At 37.7% G+C, this 19674-nt stretch overlaps 2 protein-coding genes across 2 annotated transcripts; both read right to left on the minus strand.

Moving 5' to 3' along the window:
• Window positions 1-4703: 4703 nt before the first annotated feature.
• LOC119557432 lies at window positions 4704-5664 on the minus strand. Its single transcript, XM_037870184.1, has 4 exons — window positions 5485-5664; window positions 5284-5421; window positions 4977-5231; window positions 4704-4919 (listed from the first exon to the last, which is right to left on the minus strand). The coding sequence occupies exons 1-4, from the start codon at window positions 5606-5608 to the stop codon at window positions 4789-4791; spliced, it is 648 nt and encodes a 215-aa protein (XP_037726112.1). The 5' UTR covers window positions 5609-5664; the 3' UTR covers window positions 4704-4788.
• An 11511-nt stretch (window positions 5665-17175) lies between these two features.
• On the minus strand, window positions 17176-17505 carry LOC119555828. Its single transcript, XM_037867446.1, has one exon. It carries the CDS (start codon window positions 17503-17505, stop codon window positions 17176-17178), a length of 330 nt encoding a protein of 109 aa, XP_037723374.1.
• Between the last annotated feature and the right edge of the window lie 2169 nt (window positions 17506-19674).

The raw sequence follows: 19674 nt of genomic DNA on the forward strand, positions 1-19674 counted from the left end.
CATTCATTTTTATTTCCCTCTTCTAGCCGTGTTTGCCCCATTGATTAATGCGTAAATATGCGTTCCATTGCTCCGAGTTTCCTGTTTGTTGTCTGTCCTTGACTCAGCTGCTTTTCAGCTCAATCGAATTGAATCGAATCGAATAAGGACACTTTTAAAGCCAGCAGCTAAAGGAATTTAAAATGATTGCGAAAATAGAACAGCAGGAAATGTATTTTCAGGGCAGAGGTTATGTTAAAAACAAAGCAAAGAATATTTAAATTGCATACTATTCGTATTGTCTTTCATTTATTGCAGTTTTTATCTATTTTAAATGTGGAAATATTAAATTGAAGAATCATAGTTAACTTACAGACTTTTAGCTTTTACTTAATAATATAAAATGATTTAGAGTAAGTATCATTTAAAATATGCTCCATCTATATTAAAATATTTTAAAATTAAGGCATGCAATTTAATATTCTAGCGTTTTTGTAGTTACGTCAAATTGTCTTAGACGAAACTTTGAATCAATACGCAGGTACTTAATCTCACTATTCCATATTTTCAGTACATTTAAAAGATAAAATATTTCACATGGATTTTATTTTATTAATCTAGAGCTACCTTATAAATATACTTTTTGTATAGCAAATATTGTTTTAATGCATGAATAATATATTTTTAAATACATTCTAGCTATAATATTATTTGTATTTCTCTCACTGCACAGAATATGTTGATAATTATCTGGAAATCACGTAAACAACTTTGTGATGGCTGCATGTCAGTGGCTCAAAAGCGGCAACAAAGTGTTAACACCCTCGCTGGCGCACCTGCAAAAATGATGGCTTTCGCAGGACTCACCCACACCCATACACTTGCACACACTCACACGCAGCCAGGACTGCGATTACGTAACGCGACAAGGGCCATCAATCATATTTAGGAGCGTTGGCAGCACATCCCGAAAATAAATAATGATGCCCATTTGTAGTTGTTGCGGCAGGATTTAACATTTTTAACTAGCCCAAATAATTACAAGGCCTGTTCCCTCAATTTTTCAAGCTCTCCAGAAAGGCAAAAAAGGAGGGAAAATTAAAATGAAACGGAGGAAAATGAAAGATAGCTAGAAAACAATTTCTTATGTGGGATTTGCAGGACTCGTCGTGAAATTGGAATCGCTGGATGTGGGAGAGACCGAGGGGATGGTGAGATGCTGAGATCCTTAGCTGATGATAGTGATAGTGTTAGTGCCACCCTGCCAAAACCCCACCCCACTTTAACCCCCTAAGTACTCGCATGGAGCTCATCTTGATGGTGGCAGCGGATTAAGCTGCAAAAACGCATAAACTGCCCTGTGACGTCAGCGCAGGGCTAGTAACAAAAATAAAGCAAAGCGCAAAAACACAAAAAAAAAACGGAGAAACAGAAAAAATCTGCAGTTGAAGCACAAGGATTACGAAAGGATTCGTTTCTAACGAGATTGACAACAAACCGCACTCTAATACATGTGGATCCGTCTGTGTGTGTTTGCGTATCATCGGATGCAGCGTTTTTATTTCTATTCTTTCCCAGATCAAGGGTATACTCTGCCAATTGATTAGGCACCCTTTTCTATCAAAGTAAATATGTATTTTTAATGAAAAAGTTCTAGTGAAAGGGAATAATATACCAAATAACACTGAAATAACTTTTTGTAAACCGGGTCATAAAGATCATATTATTTACATATTTTGTTATATTATGTTTGACTGATTTCCAGTTTAAATGAAGTCCTGTTATCATTTTAAACTTGATATTATACCAAATACTACAAAAAATGATGTGACCAAATGTACTTAAAAAACTAATTTCTTGACAAATTATCCAAAAAATATTATACAAGAATGAAGTTACTGTTAGCCAGTAAATAAACCATGATATTTATTAATATTATTTTCGGCTAATTTACAGATTGATTAATATACTGTTACCATTTTAAACTTAATATTATACCAACATACCAAAAATAATGTGACCAAATGTACCAAAAATGCTTTTTAAATTTTCTCAACAAATTCTCGAAGACAACATTTATAACTTTAATTTTTTTAAATAGAGTGATATGTTCAAATATAACGACATTATTATAAAAACTTTTACTTAGTTAATAAATTAAAATTTCGTTGAAATAATGTTAATATTAATATTTATTGGTATTTTCAGCTTATCTTTAAGATACATGAAAGATAGATAATATAATTAATTTAAGAGTATCTAAGATTCGACTTGCCCCCGTTTTAGGCCGTTGGCTTTGCGGTTGGCCGCACCCCATCCCTCTCGCCTTTCGCATTCCGCAAACAAAGCAAGTTTTGCCTCATAAAACTAAAACGTTGGATTTAATTTTGCAAAATAAACAAAAAAAAAATCCAAAAAATGGGAGAAGGAAATACAATTAGGGAAGCTATAGTTTCTTGGTCCAGATGGATGGTTAGATATCTAGTGCGTGGATCTGATTGAAGAGGAAAGCTTTTATTCGAGCCCATGAATTTTGCGATAAGTAATTCAAGCCCCCCACACACACAAACATAAGCGCAGATGGAAAACAGAAACAGAAATCCGAAAATGTGAAAATGAAGAGAAATTCATTATTCATTTGGCAGGCAGCAAAATAAAATAGAAAATGCAAATACTGCAGGGGGGTTCCACAAAAATACTGTGGTGTTCAAAATCGTTTTTTGAGTTTTGCTGTAGCTGTTGCTGTTGCTGTTGGCTCTCCAGCCTTTTTGCTGCTGTTGTTGTTTGGTAAAAAAGTTTTCTAATTAAAACAACAACTGACAACGCAAAATTGTCAACGTATATATGTATATGTTTATATACAAACACATGCAGATACACAGATACAGAGGCACAGATATATTTGCCAACTACAAAATGCTTTGTTAAAACAACTTGCACAAAGCCGGGAAAATGCCGGGGGGGCGAAAAAGCGGTAGGAAAATGGGGGGGAATACCGGTGGCTGCCCTTGGCGTTTAGATGGCCCGCTGAAAAAAAGGGAAAGGCAAGGGGAAAGGGCTGGTTCTTATTGTTAGCAGTTGTTAGATTAGTTTGACTTTTCGACCCTCCCCATTTTTGGGCAAAATGTAAATGTGCAACGAGCGGCGAGAAGGACATCGCAGAGCCGCAAAATTGTCAGTTGATGATGGCTTAAACTGAAATGGAACGGGGGGGAGGGAAAAAACTGCAGAAAAAAACTGAAAAAATAAGAGGAAACAAACAGGATCGGACAATTGTTTACATGTAAATTACCTGGGAAAAACAGGGCCATCGCCGAACAACGTGGCCCGTTGTGAAAGCCTTAATTAGCCGCTTTCCACTCGTATTTCCCTGCGAATTTGTGGCGAGTAAGGGGAAATTGGTATTTACAAAGGCCAAACATCAGTCGATTTGTTGGGCTTTTCATCAAACTTTTTCCAAAGCAGCCAACTTTAGTTAAAGCTTTGGCTTTAACCAACTTTATCTAAACATTTTAACAGCATACATGATTTGTGTCAAAGGATTATGTATGTATGATCAAATAAAACTTAAGCTGGTTTAGTTTTTCGATTTTATATTGAAAAGTTCAATACCTTTAACTTGGAACACATTTGCCTTAGCAATTTTAAAGCACAAACTTTCCTTCTCTAATTTCCCCAAATGGATTGGGAAATAAACGCAATGAATTTGCTTTTGCAAGTTGTAATGAAAAGTTTTGCATTTGGGCTTCAATCAAATTAATTTGTTTATTAGGAACAGAGCTTAAAACTCTAACCCAAACCCGTTTCCCATATTTCCTGCCATATCTGTCTGCGCCAATGAATCATAATTTTTATGATTACGTATACGCCGCGTGGGCGGCCACTCATTCCATCATTTCGAGCGCCAAATTGCCGTTGTTATTGTGGCAATTGTTCTGCGGCACAAACTGGGTGGCTGGTGGGTGGAAAGTTATTATTATTTTAACAATTTCCCAACTCTTTTGCGCTTGAGCGGCGCCAGCGAAGGTCGCGTAATTCAAAAGCAATTTGTTGAAATTAAATTTGATTACGTTTATTGCGCGCCAGCTGCTCTGGCCGAAAAACTTTCATCACTTTTTCCATGGAGTTTGCCGTGGAAACTCTTCTTTAATCGCTCGGTAATTGCCCCAAATTGTGCGACAGAGGGCGCCACGCAAATCACCGATCAAGCAAGCTCTTCCTTTTTCCATTTCCCGTTTTCCACATCCCATTCTGCTCATTTTCCACACTGACAGTTAAAATTGGACAGCCGCGCGCACACAGGATAATAAAGTATTGTTATGTCAAAAAATAAATTAAGTTTCAACTTGTCTCAGTGGAAAGAAATTAATGGTGGTTACTTCAGCCAAAAATGTCTTTGAAATTTGGCTTAGAAGAATCCAGCATTTTCTGTAAATTAAGTTACTGGTTTGGAAACATCTTGGAATGTTTTTGATTCGCTAATAGATTTTCTCTTTCAGGGAATTTTGAAACTTAAAAAAATACTTACTATGTTTAATTATTAAGCTTTATTTAAAAAAATCACCCTTTAACAAGGTATGGAAATCATGACGATATACAAATTATTCATATCATATTTTAATGCAAAATAAATTATAATTCTATTAAATATTCGTTAAAAATTCTTTTAGCGTTACTATTTAATGCTCAACTAATTCGAAATACCTCAACAATATATTTTTGTTACAGAATAAAGTGATCTTTAATTGACAATTAAAATCGCTGCTGAACAATTCGTTAAAAAAATATAAGGATAATCCAGAATACGGATTAATCCGAAAAGGCAAATGGCGAGGGCTCATAGCGCTGTCGAAGGTTCTCCACATAGGGATTGGCCTCATCGCTGGCGAATTCTCGTTTGTAGTCCATAATGGGGCTGTTTATCGACTTGGATTCGCTGGCTATAATTTATACAATTATATTTGCTATAGCAAAAGTATTGACAAGCTTTCTCTTACGTTGGAAGCTGTCAAACATATCCTGATCCTCATCCTGGCTCAAATGATCTGAATACTCATGATCCAGTCCCAGTTTCGGTTCAAAGTCCAGCTCATCATCCTGGGCCAAATAGCGATCCAATTTATTTTCATATATGGGCTCCTCCTCAGCTTTGTACTTTGATCTCACTTCATGGCCATAAGAGTCCTCTTCGACTGGCTTCAGTTTCTCAGTCTTTCTTGGCTTGCCGGGCCAAGAGAGAAAGGCCTTGAAAGCTGGGATAGGTACTTTATGAAAATAATTGTAAATTAACTACCTAGAACCTACGATTCAATGAGCGATCGAAACGATTGTGCTTGATATCCAGCATTCCTTCCCTAGGACACTCCATTCCCTTTTTGTTGGGAACAGATCCATGAACCTGACGATGGTACATATCCAGTAGACCCTGGCGATTCACCAAAACTATGGGGATTACAATGCTTAACTTCAACATGATCTATATATATTAAAGGGATTTCTGCTTACGCGGAGGCTTACCCCACACGCTGGAGAGGAAGAGCACGAAGAGAATGAACATGGGCGTCCAAACGGGCAGTCCAATGGGCCTTCTATTCATCTTGGATATATTTTGTATCCCGAATAATTGCATATATGTTTAATGAAAAATATATTTTTTTGATAGGTCACTGAAGATACCTACCAGACTAAAATATATCAATTCAACTGATTTGAAGGGAAACAAATGGGCCTACTATGCTAACAAAAATATTTAATTTTAGACTTTTACTTTTAAAAAAACTGAAATGAAAATAGAATTTAATTGCTTGTAAAATTGCACATTAAAGATACAAATTTAAAAGATCTGGGTGAAACTTTTGGCAACTTTTTGCTAATCCGTTACCGCTTAGATTTAGGCATTATCACTTGTTCTTCGCTTTGTGGCGCTTTTGAGCTTTCTCGGCCACAATTTTGCCTTATGCGGCTGACCACCTTTGACCCCTCTGTGGTCCCCCCTGCCCCTCTGCACCCCCGCCCATGCCACCAACCAATGGAAGCGTTGAAACAAGTTGCCAAAAAGTTAAAGTTTCTCTAGCTGCCAACAACAAAAGTTGCAGCCCATCAAGTGCCACGCCCACACACAGAGCCGCCCACTTGCGTAAACGTTTGCTAACAAGCTTGAAGGGAAAACTGTGGAGGAAAAAGGGAAATTTAGATTCTGAGAGAAGCCAGCAAACATTTTTGGGGGGAAAAGTGGGGAGTTGGCGTGGGGAACCCCCTCTGCTAACTAAACACAAACGGATATGTGGATAGTTCCATCACTACACCCCTCTTCAATATTTTAAAACCCAAACAATTTTGCCAACAAATTCATCTAAAAATCCAGGCACAAAAAAGCTGAGATGAGTAACTATAAAAAAAAAATATCGAAAGAAAAAAGCAAAATTAAATGTTTGAGGTTTGCCAAAAATATTTTCTGCATTTCTGTGTGTAAATAGTGAAAAATTGCTGCTTTTGTTGGCCAAAACAAACCGAAATATCTGAAGTTGTTGCCAGTTGTTTCCAAACCCCTCCCCTCTCCCCAAAAAACTCCTCTTTATTAAAATGTCAAGCCATTAGAAGTGGGTGGGAGGGGGTAGATTTTGGCCAAGGGGAGATTTCAGGAGATTTCAGCAATAAAACGGATTCTAACATTTGTCAGTTGTTGTTTCTGGGGTGCCATTAAATGCAGGAGATGCCGACACAAAAGCCAAACTGACAAAATGGCAAGCGAACGTGGGGCGGAGGGGCACTCTTCTCCAAATGCCAGTTAAAAACATCTTAAAAGCTACTTTTAACCACAATTATGTAAATATTAACACAAACGAAACATAAGACAAAAGCACAACAGCATAGGCAAACTCGAAAAGAACACATCCAGAAGTACCTCCACTCCTGCACTCACATTCCCAATCCAAAGAAAAAGTCACGGGCCTGGGGAATACTGTGACTTTTTCACAGTCACTGCTATATAAATTACAAGCAATTCAATAAGACAATTTCAAAAAATTATATATAAGTTAAATATATTTTGCTTAAAGGTTATTAAAATATCTCATAAGCGTCAAACTTTTTAATGGTGGTTCTTTTCGTATTTACAAATAATAATCCATTCTATCTTAAAAAAAATATCAAAACTATAAACCTTATTGGTTGTTTTACGGATATTATATATTTTTGTAATATTACTTTTTGGATATATAAAATTAAAATGGCTTGCAGTTTTCTTAACTATATCACATTAATTTTGAATACATTTTGTTAGATCCCTAACATTTTATTCCTTTTAAAAAATGTTTTTTATGAATTTTTAAATTTTCCTAGAATTTATGAATTATTATATTCCAGTTGTTTCTTCTTTCATCTTTTCCTCCCTTAAGTATTAAGTGAATAAATAAATGTAAATATATATAAAAATGTAAATATATAATGTTGCTATTGCTATAGCAAAAATAGAAACAGGTAACCCGATAAAAAATAAACTAATATAACGGTTTAAACGTTAAAAATATCTTAAAATAATTTTATTGAAAATAGGAATTGAGATAGACTTTAGTGGACAAAATCACAGATACGACTCCTCATCACTGAGCCTAGGAACTTTCGGAGGCAGAACAACAGAATCAAGGTGGAAAAGTTGGGGGCAGGCCAGGTGGAAAAGCAGAGGCAACAAACGGGTGACACATAAAGCCAGCAAATGTCTGGAGTGTCGACAACACAGCCATTAGCATCTGGATGAGTGCGAGATGTCCCGCCCACCTTTCTCCGCCACCTTTCTCCGCCCACTTTTCTCACAAGGTGTTGAAGTTAATTTCAGCCGAGTGTGTGTGACTGTGCGAGTGAAGGAGACATAATCCCCAAGATGAAGGCGGTGTTAATAAGCAAAAAGGCAGCGGAAAGGGGGCTCAGAGCAGCCAGCTGGCTGCCATTATTATTGAAAACTGTTAGACATGACAGCAGGTCACGTTTTGTCAGGCCACGCCACTCAGTCAGTCAGCCAGTCATTCATTCACTCACTCACTCACTCACTCACTCATTCATTCAGCCAGCCAGTCAATGAAATGAGCAAAAGAAATGCAAAAATGCACAGACGACAATCCGTTTTCATGGCTGATTTAACAGAGTTTGAGTTTGGTTTGGTTTGGCTTGGTTCGGTTCGGGATGGGATGGAAATGTCCCCCGACAGAGACTTAAGTTGAATCCGGGAACTGAGCTCCGGACTGGGATGGCAAACAGATCGGGATGGGATGGAACCCATCCCTGCGGAGAACCGACAAACAAGTTGAGGGACTTAATCTGCAAAGGTACAGCCAAAAATACCCTTTGGCTTATATGGTATTTTATTTATAATACAAAAAACAATCAAATATAATATTATAATACTACAATTTTAACTCTTAAAATTTATGGGTATTTATTTATTATACAAAAATCAAAAATGTCTTATAGTCAAAACTAGTAATGAGTGATAAAAGAATATAATTAAAAAGCACATAATACTAAAAATATACTGAGTAATACCAATATACTGCATACTAAAAATATACTGAATACTAAAAATATACTGAACATTATAAAATACATATTTTTTACAACCGATATCTATTTAAAGAATATTTATTATTGGATGGACAACCAGTGCATATTTAAGATCTTAAATATTTAGAGAGCCCCACTTTGTCTGCTCTATAATATAATGTAAGATCGACTTCATAGATGACAATTTTCCCCCTTGAAAAAATGTCCTTTCCGCTACTTGTTGCCAAAAGAAGGAGCCAAAAAAGAAAAGTAGAAGCAAAATTATTTCACAGCAAATACGAGGCGAAGAGAATGGAAAACCAAAATCACATTAAGCCAAAAGGAGCGGGGAAAGTGGGCGGCAAAAAAGGGTGTGGAGGGGGGTGGGCAGTGGATAGGAAACTAGCGGAAGGTCCCTGTACAAATGCCAATCCAGTCACGGGTTCTAAAAATCAAAAATTTGAATTTCGATCACGTCTTCAATTACGTCGAATCGACGTGCATATAAATCAACTCTGTAACAGGCACCCCCCCCCCCCCCCCCCCCCTTCAGCACACACACACACACACACAGAAACACTCAGACAGGGGGGCGGCGGTATATAGTGGGGCCTATGGGGGCGTGGCAGTCAGTCGTCAGTCAGTCAAATGCGGTTTTGTTGTTGCTCCACTTGCCCCTTATCCCCGTTGTTGCGTTGAGTTTTGTAAATCAAGTGGAAATGCCACACAGGAAAAAAAAACAAAGCACTGGGTTCGGAGAAAGCGGGAAAATCGGGCGGGAAAAATGGGTCTGGGAAAGCGAACCGCACCAATGACGACGATGATGATGACGATCTGGTGGAAAAGTCGGTGGAAAAGCACAACCAAGTCGAGGAGTCGAGAGTTGAAGTGCTGATGTGGCACAAGTGTGGGCGGGCCACGCCCCCCCTCGCCCCGCCCATTGTTAAAGCAAACCCTACCCCCCCTCGCTGAGCACTCATGCAAAGTGCAGTTGACATGCGGAAATTGTAGGTGCGGCCACGCCCACCGCCCCCTCAAAGACATCAAATTGTCTATAAATAACATGAATTAAAAGCTGGCCCCAAAAAATTGACAGTCCATCAGTGAAAGTTGCCAAAAAATGGCAAAGAAAGTAAAGTATTTATGTAAACAATTTTTTTTTAATTTTTAAAATATAATTGATTGTTAATTAATCAAAAGTAGGCTAAATTAAAAACATTTTGTAGAAAATCTGTATAGTTTTATGCCTAAAAATTGGCAATTCATCAGTGAAAGTTGCCCAAAAATTGCAAAGAAAGTAAAGAATATTTATAGAAATTATTATTAAACCTTAAACAAATCTGTTTCAAAATTTTTAAAATATAAATTATTGTTAATTAATCAAAAGTAAACAAAATTAAAAATATTTTGTAGAAAACCTTTATAGTTTTATGCCTAAGAGAATATTTTTAAATTGATTTACTTAGCAATTAGTTCACTAAATAACTACAAGCAATGACTGATTATAAATTTTAAAATTTCTTATAAGTTGCTTTTTAATGAAATCTTAAATGTAAGCTAGGCTAAAATATTAATATCTACATGTGAAAGACATTAAAAAATATTTTCTTTAACACATATTAATAGTATAAAATAAAATATATATAAATGGTTATTTTTCCAATGAGTGGTTTTATAAATTATTTTTTTTGTGTTACCGCATTGTGATTGCATTTACCAACATGAATATTGAATGTGTTTAATCACATAACCCTTTTAGCCCCATTTCGTGCAGGATTTCAATGGTTTATAATTTTGCAAAAAAATGTGATATTTGATTATCAGATGCATCCGCGTAATGCAGCTGACAAAACTATCTGAAAACAGAAAACCGGAAATTGTCCTCGAAAGCGAGGCAAAAGGTTCAAAGGGGGGCGATGCCTGTCAGCCAGCCCGAATTATTTGGCATTAAAAATTGTAATTTCTGGCCAAGACATGCAATCGGGAACTTGTTGTTCAATTTCCCCCCATCACGCTGATTATCCTGACACTCACACACACTCCCACACACACACACACACACACACCAACACACTCATGACACCACTGACATGTCCTGGTTGTTGTTGATGTTTGTCGGGAATTTGATTTGATTTCAGGCAACCAGGAACTGCAACTGCAGCAGGAGTTGTCCCCGTCAATGTTGGCAGTGCAACCTCCATTTTCAGCTCCTGCTGCTGCTCCTGCTCCTGCTCCTGATCCCGATCCTTTGCCTCCTCCGCCAGCTCCTGGCCCATGTCCTTCTGCTGATGCTCTGTGAAATGTCCTGGCCTGCCATTCGCTTGAAATTACTGACAACTGCTTCAAGTAGCGGCAAAGTTGAATTTGCATTGCCCTGAGCCCCGTGTGTGTGTGTGTGTGTAATACGCTGTGCATGTGTGCGAGCGGGTGTCCTGCGAGTGTGTCGGTGTGTGCCTGAGATGTCAGTCATTGGCACAAGTGTACCACACGAGGGTGAGTCAATAAGGAGAAAACATTAATTTTTGTAGGTTGTCTACAGGGATAATAAAAGGTTTGTAAAAAAAAAGAATTTTGAATTTAAATGATACATTTCTTTAAATAAACCCCAAATAAGCTGAACTTTTTATCATAACAAGTTAATCCCAACAGAAAAAAAAAATTTTTGTTTAATTAAACATTTAAAAATCTGCAAATTATCTTATTTAGCTCATTAATCTGAATAAAAATATAATACAATAATAGTAAATCAAATAAAAGGAGCTATAATGGATACTATGTTAATCTTTGGGAAAAATCAACTGAGTTCCCTTTGATTAAAAACCAAGATGATATTTTTTATGCTCAACATAACGTTTTTTTATGATAAAATAAAAACCTACATAAGATTCTTTCCCCAACCTGACCACCCCTAATGTTTATATACAAGAGGAAGACCCCGAAAAAAACAGCATCTTGCTACACATGCATTTGTCTGCAGCCTGGCCCTGGTTTTTCCCCCATTTCCTTACCAGTTCGTCCTTCCTTTGACGTCAGGGCAGGATGTAAAAAGGGGGGCTGGGATGGAGCAGACTGTGTGACAGCTTTCTTGAGATGCACTTCACGTGCATTTGACTGCTTAAATAAATTTTGCTCATGGTAATAAATTCACTTAAACTCAAACTACAGGCGAGGATGTGGAGCCTCCCCCAAAAGCCACCCACTCGTATGCGAGGACAACGGGAATGCTGACGGCTTTATAAGACTTTTTGTTTAGACACTCATAAACATAATTGACGTCATAAAAACAGACAGCAGCAGCAGTAGCAACAACAATGACATAATGTCATGTAAATCTGTGCAGAGAGATTCCGTGTGTGGGTGGTTGTGGATGTGAAAACCCCGTCGCCCCCCCCCCCCAACTTTTCCGCATTTTCCCCCAAGCTTTTCCACTGTCGCTGTGGTAAGTGAAAATCATTAGTTTCAAGTCCGCACAAAAGCCGAGGCATTTGTTTTGTTTGAGCTGCTTTAAAATGAAATGCCTCTCATGTTTTATATGGCCAAAAAGGACCTGCTCGCCCGTGCCCCTAAAAATATATATAAACGTATATGTTGGTAGGTATAAAACACTCCACAGTATACCCCATTCCTATCTCGGGCAAAGCGGCCTGCATTTTTTGTATAAATTCTAACAAATTGTCTACACTTCCGACCAAACTGCGCTCTCTCATAGAAAACCCCCCTCGACCGCCGCCCCTTTTTTTCTGCCCACTCTGTCTAACCTAGTCCCGCTTGGCTCTCCATAAATCAAAAAGTGCTTGGCTACAGTTTTACAGTTTGTGCATTTGCTTTGTGTCCTATCTGCCCCCCTGCTCACATTCTCGATGCCCCCGTCTCTGTTCTCTCGCTTCTTTACATTTTTTTATGAACTCCACATTATTTGGGGGTGGTGGAGGGGGGCTATGGGTTGGGGTGTAATGGTCCACATGCTTGGCATGCCGCACTTTTGTGCGTCGTCAACTCTCGCAGTTTAACATATTAAAAGTAAAGTGAAGTGGGCACACTGTCAGAAATGGGCACAGTTGGGTAAAATTACACATAATTGGTCACACTAAAAACTTAAATACGAATTTGGGCACACTGGCTAAAGTTTAAAATGAATATAGAGAAGAACAAACAGAAACAGCAAAGCAAACTGAAAAAGGGACTAGTATTTTTATGAAATACACTCTCAAGTTCCCATTTTCAGAAAACATAAAGATGTATATTTTAAAATTTCAACAGCTTAATCTATTTGCTTTTTATTTTCCTAAGTGCATCAGTTATAGGCTACTTTGAGAAAAAATCCCACAATGAGCTGGAGAAAGGGAGCAGAAAAATGTGAACGGCGGGTAGGAGCATGGGGAATTGGCAGCCCGTCTATTGTTGCCTGCCTGATCCCATTCATTATTCACCATTGGCAAGTCCTCATGTGCGGAATGTCCTTTGAACCAGTTGGCGAGATAAGCCCCCATTCCCCAGTGCCAGCCGCATTCTACACTTCCTGTTGCATATCCCTACAATAATTATAAAAGGGGACTGTGACTGGGGCTAGACTGGGTTAAAGTTAAGCTTAAACGAGATGAGAGCCTTTTGAAATATAATACCGTTATTTACACATCACTTCATTGAGCGCGCAATTTTTTAAGCAAACAAGTGACGGGAAGAAAGAGGATCTTATCGTCTCGGCTCGTTTATCAAGCTCATTAGTCTGCTGTCGCCTCTTCGTCCTCGTCCTCATTTTCGTGCGCCGTTGTCCTTTGGCGGGAAAATTATTGAACAGCATCGAAAACATTTTAAGCGCGTCCTTCGGCGAACCGAAGTGGCCACCAAGGAGCCGCTTTTCCTCCCCGATTTTCCACCCCCTTTCGAAGACGCTTTTATGCTTATTAATGACGCTGCATGCAATTTATGTTGGTAGTTAAAACGCTGGCGCAAATTAATGGACGTAATGTGCACTGTCCTCCACTGGATTCGCACACATCACAGCGCAGAAAATCCCATTGAGGGGATAAAGACCTGCCTAATTACAAATGAAAAAGGCTGCTATAAAGCCGAGAAGAAGAATTTCAGTCTTACTACGTAAGGAATATTAATGGGGAGAAAAGAAACGAAGTCCTGAAGGTTAAATAATGCTTGAAAATGTTTAATTAAAATATAGAATTTACACAATTGTAGGTAATACCAATGATGCTATAAAGCCGAAAAATAGTATTATATTAATGGGGAGATAAGGTTAAATAAAGCCTTAATGTATTTAATTAAAATATAGAATTTACACAGTTGTTGCTTATTCCAAAACCAATTTTTGAAAATTGTTAATAATAAGAATGTTATAAAGCCGAAAGGAAAAAATGAATATTATAGACAAACCCTGATGGTTAAATAAGTCTTTAAAATATTTAAACATATTTTAGCACTTACATAACACAAAGTAATACCAAAATAAATTCCGTAAATTAATTAAATTAAGACATACAAAAAACCGCGGGCTAAGCTTACCTAAGATCACTTTACCCACTCGAAAGCACTTCCAGGCTGCAAATTTAATTACTTAAGCTCATTAAGGCTCATTATCCTCAAGTTCGACTGCTTGAATGCTTGAAGCATTTTAGTAGTTGAGTTGAATTAGCTGCAGCTTACAGGTGAACGATATATGTGAAGCACACAGGCAACGAGATACTCACCCAACCACCAATGGGTTAACCCACAAGGCAAGGCTTAACCCCCTTTCGAATTTCCCCCCACGACTTTCCCTACCCTCTAAACTTTCGCACAAAAGGCAAGCCCTCAATGGATAAATTCCCTTAACCCCCTATTGCCCCCACACAACTGGCCCACACTTTTAACACCCCACTGCCCCCTGTGGACTGCAACTTTTTGACTTTGTGCGCCTTTTGCGGCTGTTGTAGCTGCGAAAATTTATGGCCAATTCAATAAACGATTTTATTACATGCGCACGTTTTGTTAACAATGTTATTATTATTGGCGCCCAGTTCCGAAAAAGGGTTGCAAAATGGGGCAGCAATGGGGGCAGGAAAACCCCGGGGCAATGCAGTGAATTGGTTCCTGGGCGACGAACGGGTTAAGCGGAGTAAGAGTAAGCCAATTATTATGAAAATTAATTTATTTTCTATCGGTAATATGAGGCCAGAGCCCAAATGGCAACTACTTTTTTGGTGGCCGAAGGGAGAATTGGGCCAAGGGAGGAACCTGAAGCTGGTTCTTATCGCAAACTGGCCAGCAGCCAGCAGAGCTCCTAACGCCTTTTGGCCCCCCGGCCACTTATCCACTGAAATTGCAGTCCAAACCCACTGCTTTCCTGCATTGCCAAATGCTTTTACGTTGTTTACTTCCCTGCAATGGTTATTGGTGATCTGCACTGAGGAAAATTTTCAAATTCATTTCTAATTACTTTGAGTTTGTATAATATTTAAGGTGTCACAAAAATCTCTAGGTGATAAGGTATCTAAAATGTATCCATTTGGTTTTAAAATAAAACATAGCATACTTTTTGGAGCTTTTATGGGTGATTTTAAACATCTATAACCGATGTTGTAAATTTTTTGGGGACGAATCTTGTAAAGTCCTTGCTTAGTGTGGACCAAAAATTATTTCCGAATTTCGGTTTTTGATTATAGATTATTATATTAAGTCTATCTGCTAAATCGTGGTAACTTGACAAAAAATTAATCCCTTTTTTAAAACTGGGGCTTAATGAACTTATTTTGATTCTTTAACTTACTTTACTGGCTTTTTAGCTATTTGCCTATTAAATTAGGTAAACACATATATTTGCCAATAACTAATTAACACATTTTTTGTCTGCCAACCCACTGTGCGACCCACTGTCTGTCAACGGTTTTGCGCTTTTGTTTGCCCAATACACAAAAGGCCAGCGCTCACATACTCTCACACAGATACTCGGCGCGCGTTTGTGTGTGTGAAACCTTATTTTCTGCAAACGCATTGTGCTTGTCTCTGTGTGTGTGGCTGTGTGTGTGCAAACACAAAGAATTCATAGAAGGCGCACTCATGTGCAACCCAACAAGGCAACAAAAGTCTCATTACTTTTACTTGGCAAATAATGAAGCTAACAACAAAACAGCCACACACACCCAAACACACACACATGCACTTGCCAGCATATGTCGCTCTCTATGTGTGTGTGTGTGTGTGTCAATTTGACAATTGACTTTGGCTCACTAACACACACTCATGTGGCCGGATGCGAATTTACGCTTCATTCTTGAGGCCAGTAATTTGGATTTTGTGGTCTGGGGAATTTTCATAAGTAGATATATTACCAAATAAGAGCAACTTTGGGGTTTTTTATATTTCTTTTGGATTTCTTAGTTCATTTTCCTCATTAAATTGTTGTGTATATCAAAAAAAAATGTTTCCCTTACCTAAAATACTGAAGAAACATGTTCGTTCGGAATAAAACTATGGGAATTGTGAACTTAAAATATATTGTTGCATACTTTCAGACACCATCTATATATTTCTTATAATCATTTATAAAGAAAGCACATGATTTGTAATTAAATTATTTTTAAAAGCAAAAGGATTTAAGTAAGAAAGGTTTTAATTTGACCTAATTTTAAGTAAACCTTAACGTATTAATTTTCTACCAATGAAAACACTGTATTACACAAAAAAACAACTTATATTAAATATTCCAGGAAATTTCTTAAGCCCTTCCCATTGACTCTTAACCCTTTGATGAATAACTTAATGGAATTTAGTTAATGGCACCACAATCATTTTGCCCAATCATGCTGGCACTCAATTTAATTGATTTTAAAGTTCCACCAAAAGTGAGGCTACATAGTTTTGGGACCAAGATGGGGGTAAACAATGGCCTGCACCGAAACAGATGTGTAACAGGTTGACCAACCCACACACTCACAATGGCCAAAAACCATCCACTCTATGCCGAATAGACCCCCTACAAGGGGCACCGAAAGACCCACAGAACACAAGCCCTGAACAAAAATTAAAAACAAAAACGAAACTCAACAGCAACGCGTCGCAAAGCTCTTGAAACTTTGGCAGGGGCGTGCGGAAAAGGGGGCTTCAGCTCAGTGAAGTTCGGTTCGGTCAGGCGGCTTTTGAGTGTTTTCCACCTGAGCACAAACTTAAGTGGCGAAACTTGATTAAAACCGCACACACTGACTCACACAGACACACAGCCAGGGGCGTAGTGGGGGGATGGGGGCAAAGGGGCAAAGGGGGTCCAAGCCAAAAACCCGGATCGGGCTAAAAGTTTCTGATACGGCTAAGGACCGGTCGGGGATTAAGTTGCGGTTATGCACTCCACTGACGGAAAGTCAAAGTTGCACACGTTTCATTGTAAACTCATCCAGAAATTAAGGTCACTCAAGAAAATGTTCAAAAGTTAGTGTGTTCAAAGTTGATAGGAAATCAAACTAGCTGAGAAGTAATTCCCTTTAACTGGTTAATGCCTGTTCTTAACATAATCATAAGACCCCTCTCAAAGCCATTATCAAGAACTTAGAAGAACAATAAATAAACCTTAGCTTGTATAACCACCAACCAAATTATTTCCTTTATATATAACTTTAAGCTTCTGTATTTATTGATCCTTGCAAATTTTCATTGTTGAATGGTTTCACAAAAAGTCTACCAATGTCTTTTAACTACAGAATCATTATCAATTTCTGGATTTTTCCGCTCATATGGTTTTCCTTCGAAGGGCAGATCCAAAGCATATTCCTGTTGCTGTCTTAGAAGATGATGAATCCCCGGATAGTCCACAAAGATGGGCGCATACCTTTCGAACGAATCCTGGTCAATATCGAAAAGAAATCCATTGTCTGCTAGTGGGTATTCCTCTGGAACTGGATGTTCATTCCTTAATGGTGGCAAGTAGGCATTTCCGGGCAATTCCGCTGAGAAACAACAAACGGCCACCAAAAGGATAAGAATCAGGATCAAAGATTGTTTCAGCATCTTGGTACTTCGTTCCACGGCTTCAACTGTGCTGCAATTCGAATTGCAGTTGTCTTTTATGGTAAAAATAGCAAGGCCACTGAAGTGCACTAAGAAAAACATGTTTAAATACATATGACTAATTTCACACATTATTAGGATTGCAATGGATTTTTCATCCTTGAATGTTTTTAGATGTTTTAAGAGTGTAAGCCTCATTGTAAATAAAACAGTACTAATAAATTATTTCTTTGTTATTATACTATTATTATAAATCTTGTCTTGCTATCCTTTGAAATAAATCTATTAACTATAATAATATTATGTATATGCCCTTAAGACCCTTATAAGAAAACATTTTCTAGTGCACTCTTAAATATTCAATTATAGTCTGCCAGACCTTGGGCTAGAATTAATTTTTGACTGCTCATTAGGCATAATTTGCACTTTTAAGAAATCCAACTGAAGTCTGCAAGACCTTGAGATGGATTTTATTTTTGGCTTCTCATTAAACATAATTTTATGCTGATCCTGATCTTCGTCGGCGGGCCAAACCTTCGCTTTTGGCCTGCTATCTCGGAATAAATTTCCCGCTATTTCTGTGTCAGACTTTGGATACTGGTTTTGTGACTCTTATACCCAAGATGTGGGAACAAAAAACGACGCTCCAACGACAGTCGAATGTCGGATTTTCAAACGCATGCGCCTTGGGCGGCAGAATATCTGACGAATTACAGCGTTTCCCGCCAAAGTCGCCGATGGAGGGCATCAGGGCATCCATCTGGCGACGGCTTTGTTTACCTTTGTTATCAGCTCTTATCACACGGAGTCTCACCGGAATCCACTGGGTGTGAAGTGCCCGCCCATTGGCTGAATGTTGTCCCTCCATAAAAAGGTATTAGGTGTTCACCCCTCCCACACCTTTTTAGTCGGCAATTAGACGCAATTAATAGGGGGCATGGCACATCTCTTCAATGCAAACCAGTCTTTTGTGTGTCGAATGACAACTACATGTCTGCTAAGCCCTAAAAGGCATAATTAAGAGTTAGTGTTGCAGCAGCAACAAAAGACTGTGATAACTGGAAGCCGGTAAATGTTGAACAACAAAACAGGAAATCATATTACAAGCTAATAGAGCAACGAATATGGAATGTTCTTTAATGAGGATGGGAAGAAAATCGAGTGTTCAATTCTTATTTACCCAAATTTATCTCACAGCGCTCATATTTCTAGGTTTGCCTGACAACTATAAATCTTTATCTATTTCTGTACCTCATTTTAAAAGTTGCATGGATACAAAGTCTATGGAAAGTACATAATTTCATGAATTTTAAATGTCTGGAGGTTTCTTTTAGGATCTCATCTCAAATATTGAGCACAACAAAATATATATAAATTTTATATTATTAACTTTATGGTATAACTATTTTACGTTATCTTTAAATTAATTATTTTTTAAAATTAAATATTGCCTATAATAATAATATAATATATATATAATATAATAATAATATTGCCTTATAATATGTGTCAAATACAAAATGTAAAACAAAATCATTTAAGTTTTTTTAAAATTATCCCAACTTTTATTTTATAAGTCCAATATTTTAGCCTAATATTTCCAAAAATGTGTTTAGAGTATGCTGACAGTGGCTTATGACCTTTATGTCAAACATTGATTGCTACATTCTGACAACATTTGTTGCTTGCAGGCACTTTTAGGGTCTAAAGGGGTTAAGGTGGGCGACGCCCACGCCCACTTCTGATGTGGCCTGCAACACTTCCGGCATTTAAGCAAACAAAATATGTAGCAACAAGGAAAGCACACGGCTGCAACAAGCCAGAGCGCATTTGTGTTCCATTTGGGGACCCCAGTGCCCTTCAGCCCCCAACCGCACAGCCCCTTTTCCCGACCCATTTACACCCGCTTTCAAAATATTAAGACTGAAAACTAAGCTAGCTTTTCACAGAGCTATAAAGCGATTATTATTATTACTATATAACTAATGTTCCGCATTTTTCTCCGATTATTTAAATTTAATTTATATCATCGATAATTTTTCGATAGATTTTCATTTTTAAAATTTGTTGTTGCATTATATTATTGTATGTAAAATATGGCTGATTTATTTATAAAAATTATATATGAAAGAATTTTACCATAGTTTATGGTTACTATTTTAAACTAAA

This window comes from Drosophila subpulchrella, chromosome X (assembly GCF_014743375.2).
Source record: "Drosophila subpulchrella strain 33 F10 #4 breed RU33 chromosome X, RU_Dsub_v1.1 Primary Assembly, whole genome shotgun sequence".
NCBI lineage: Eukaryota > Metazoa > Arthropoda > Insecta > Diptera > Drosophilidae > Drosophila > Drosophila subpulchrella.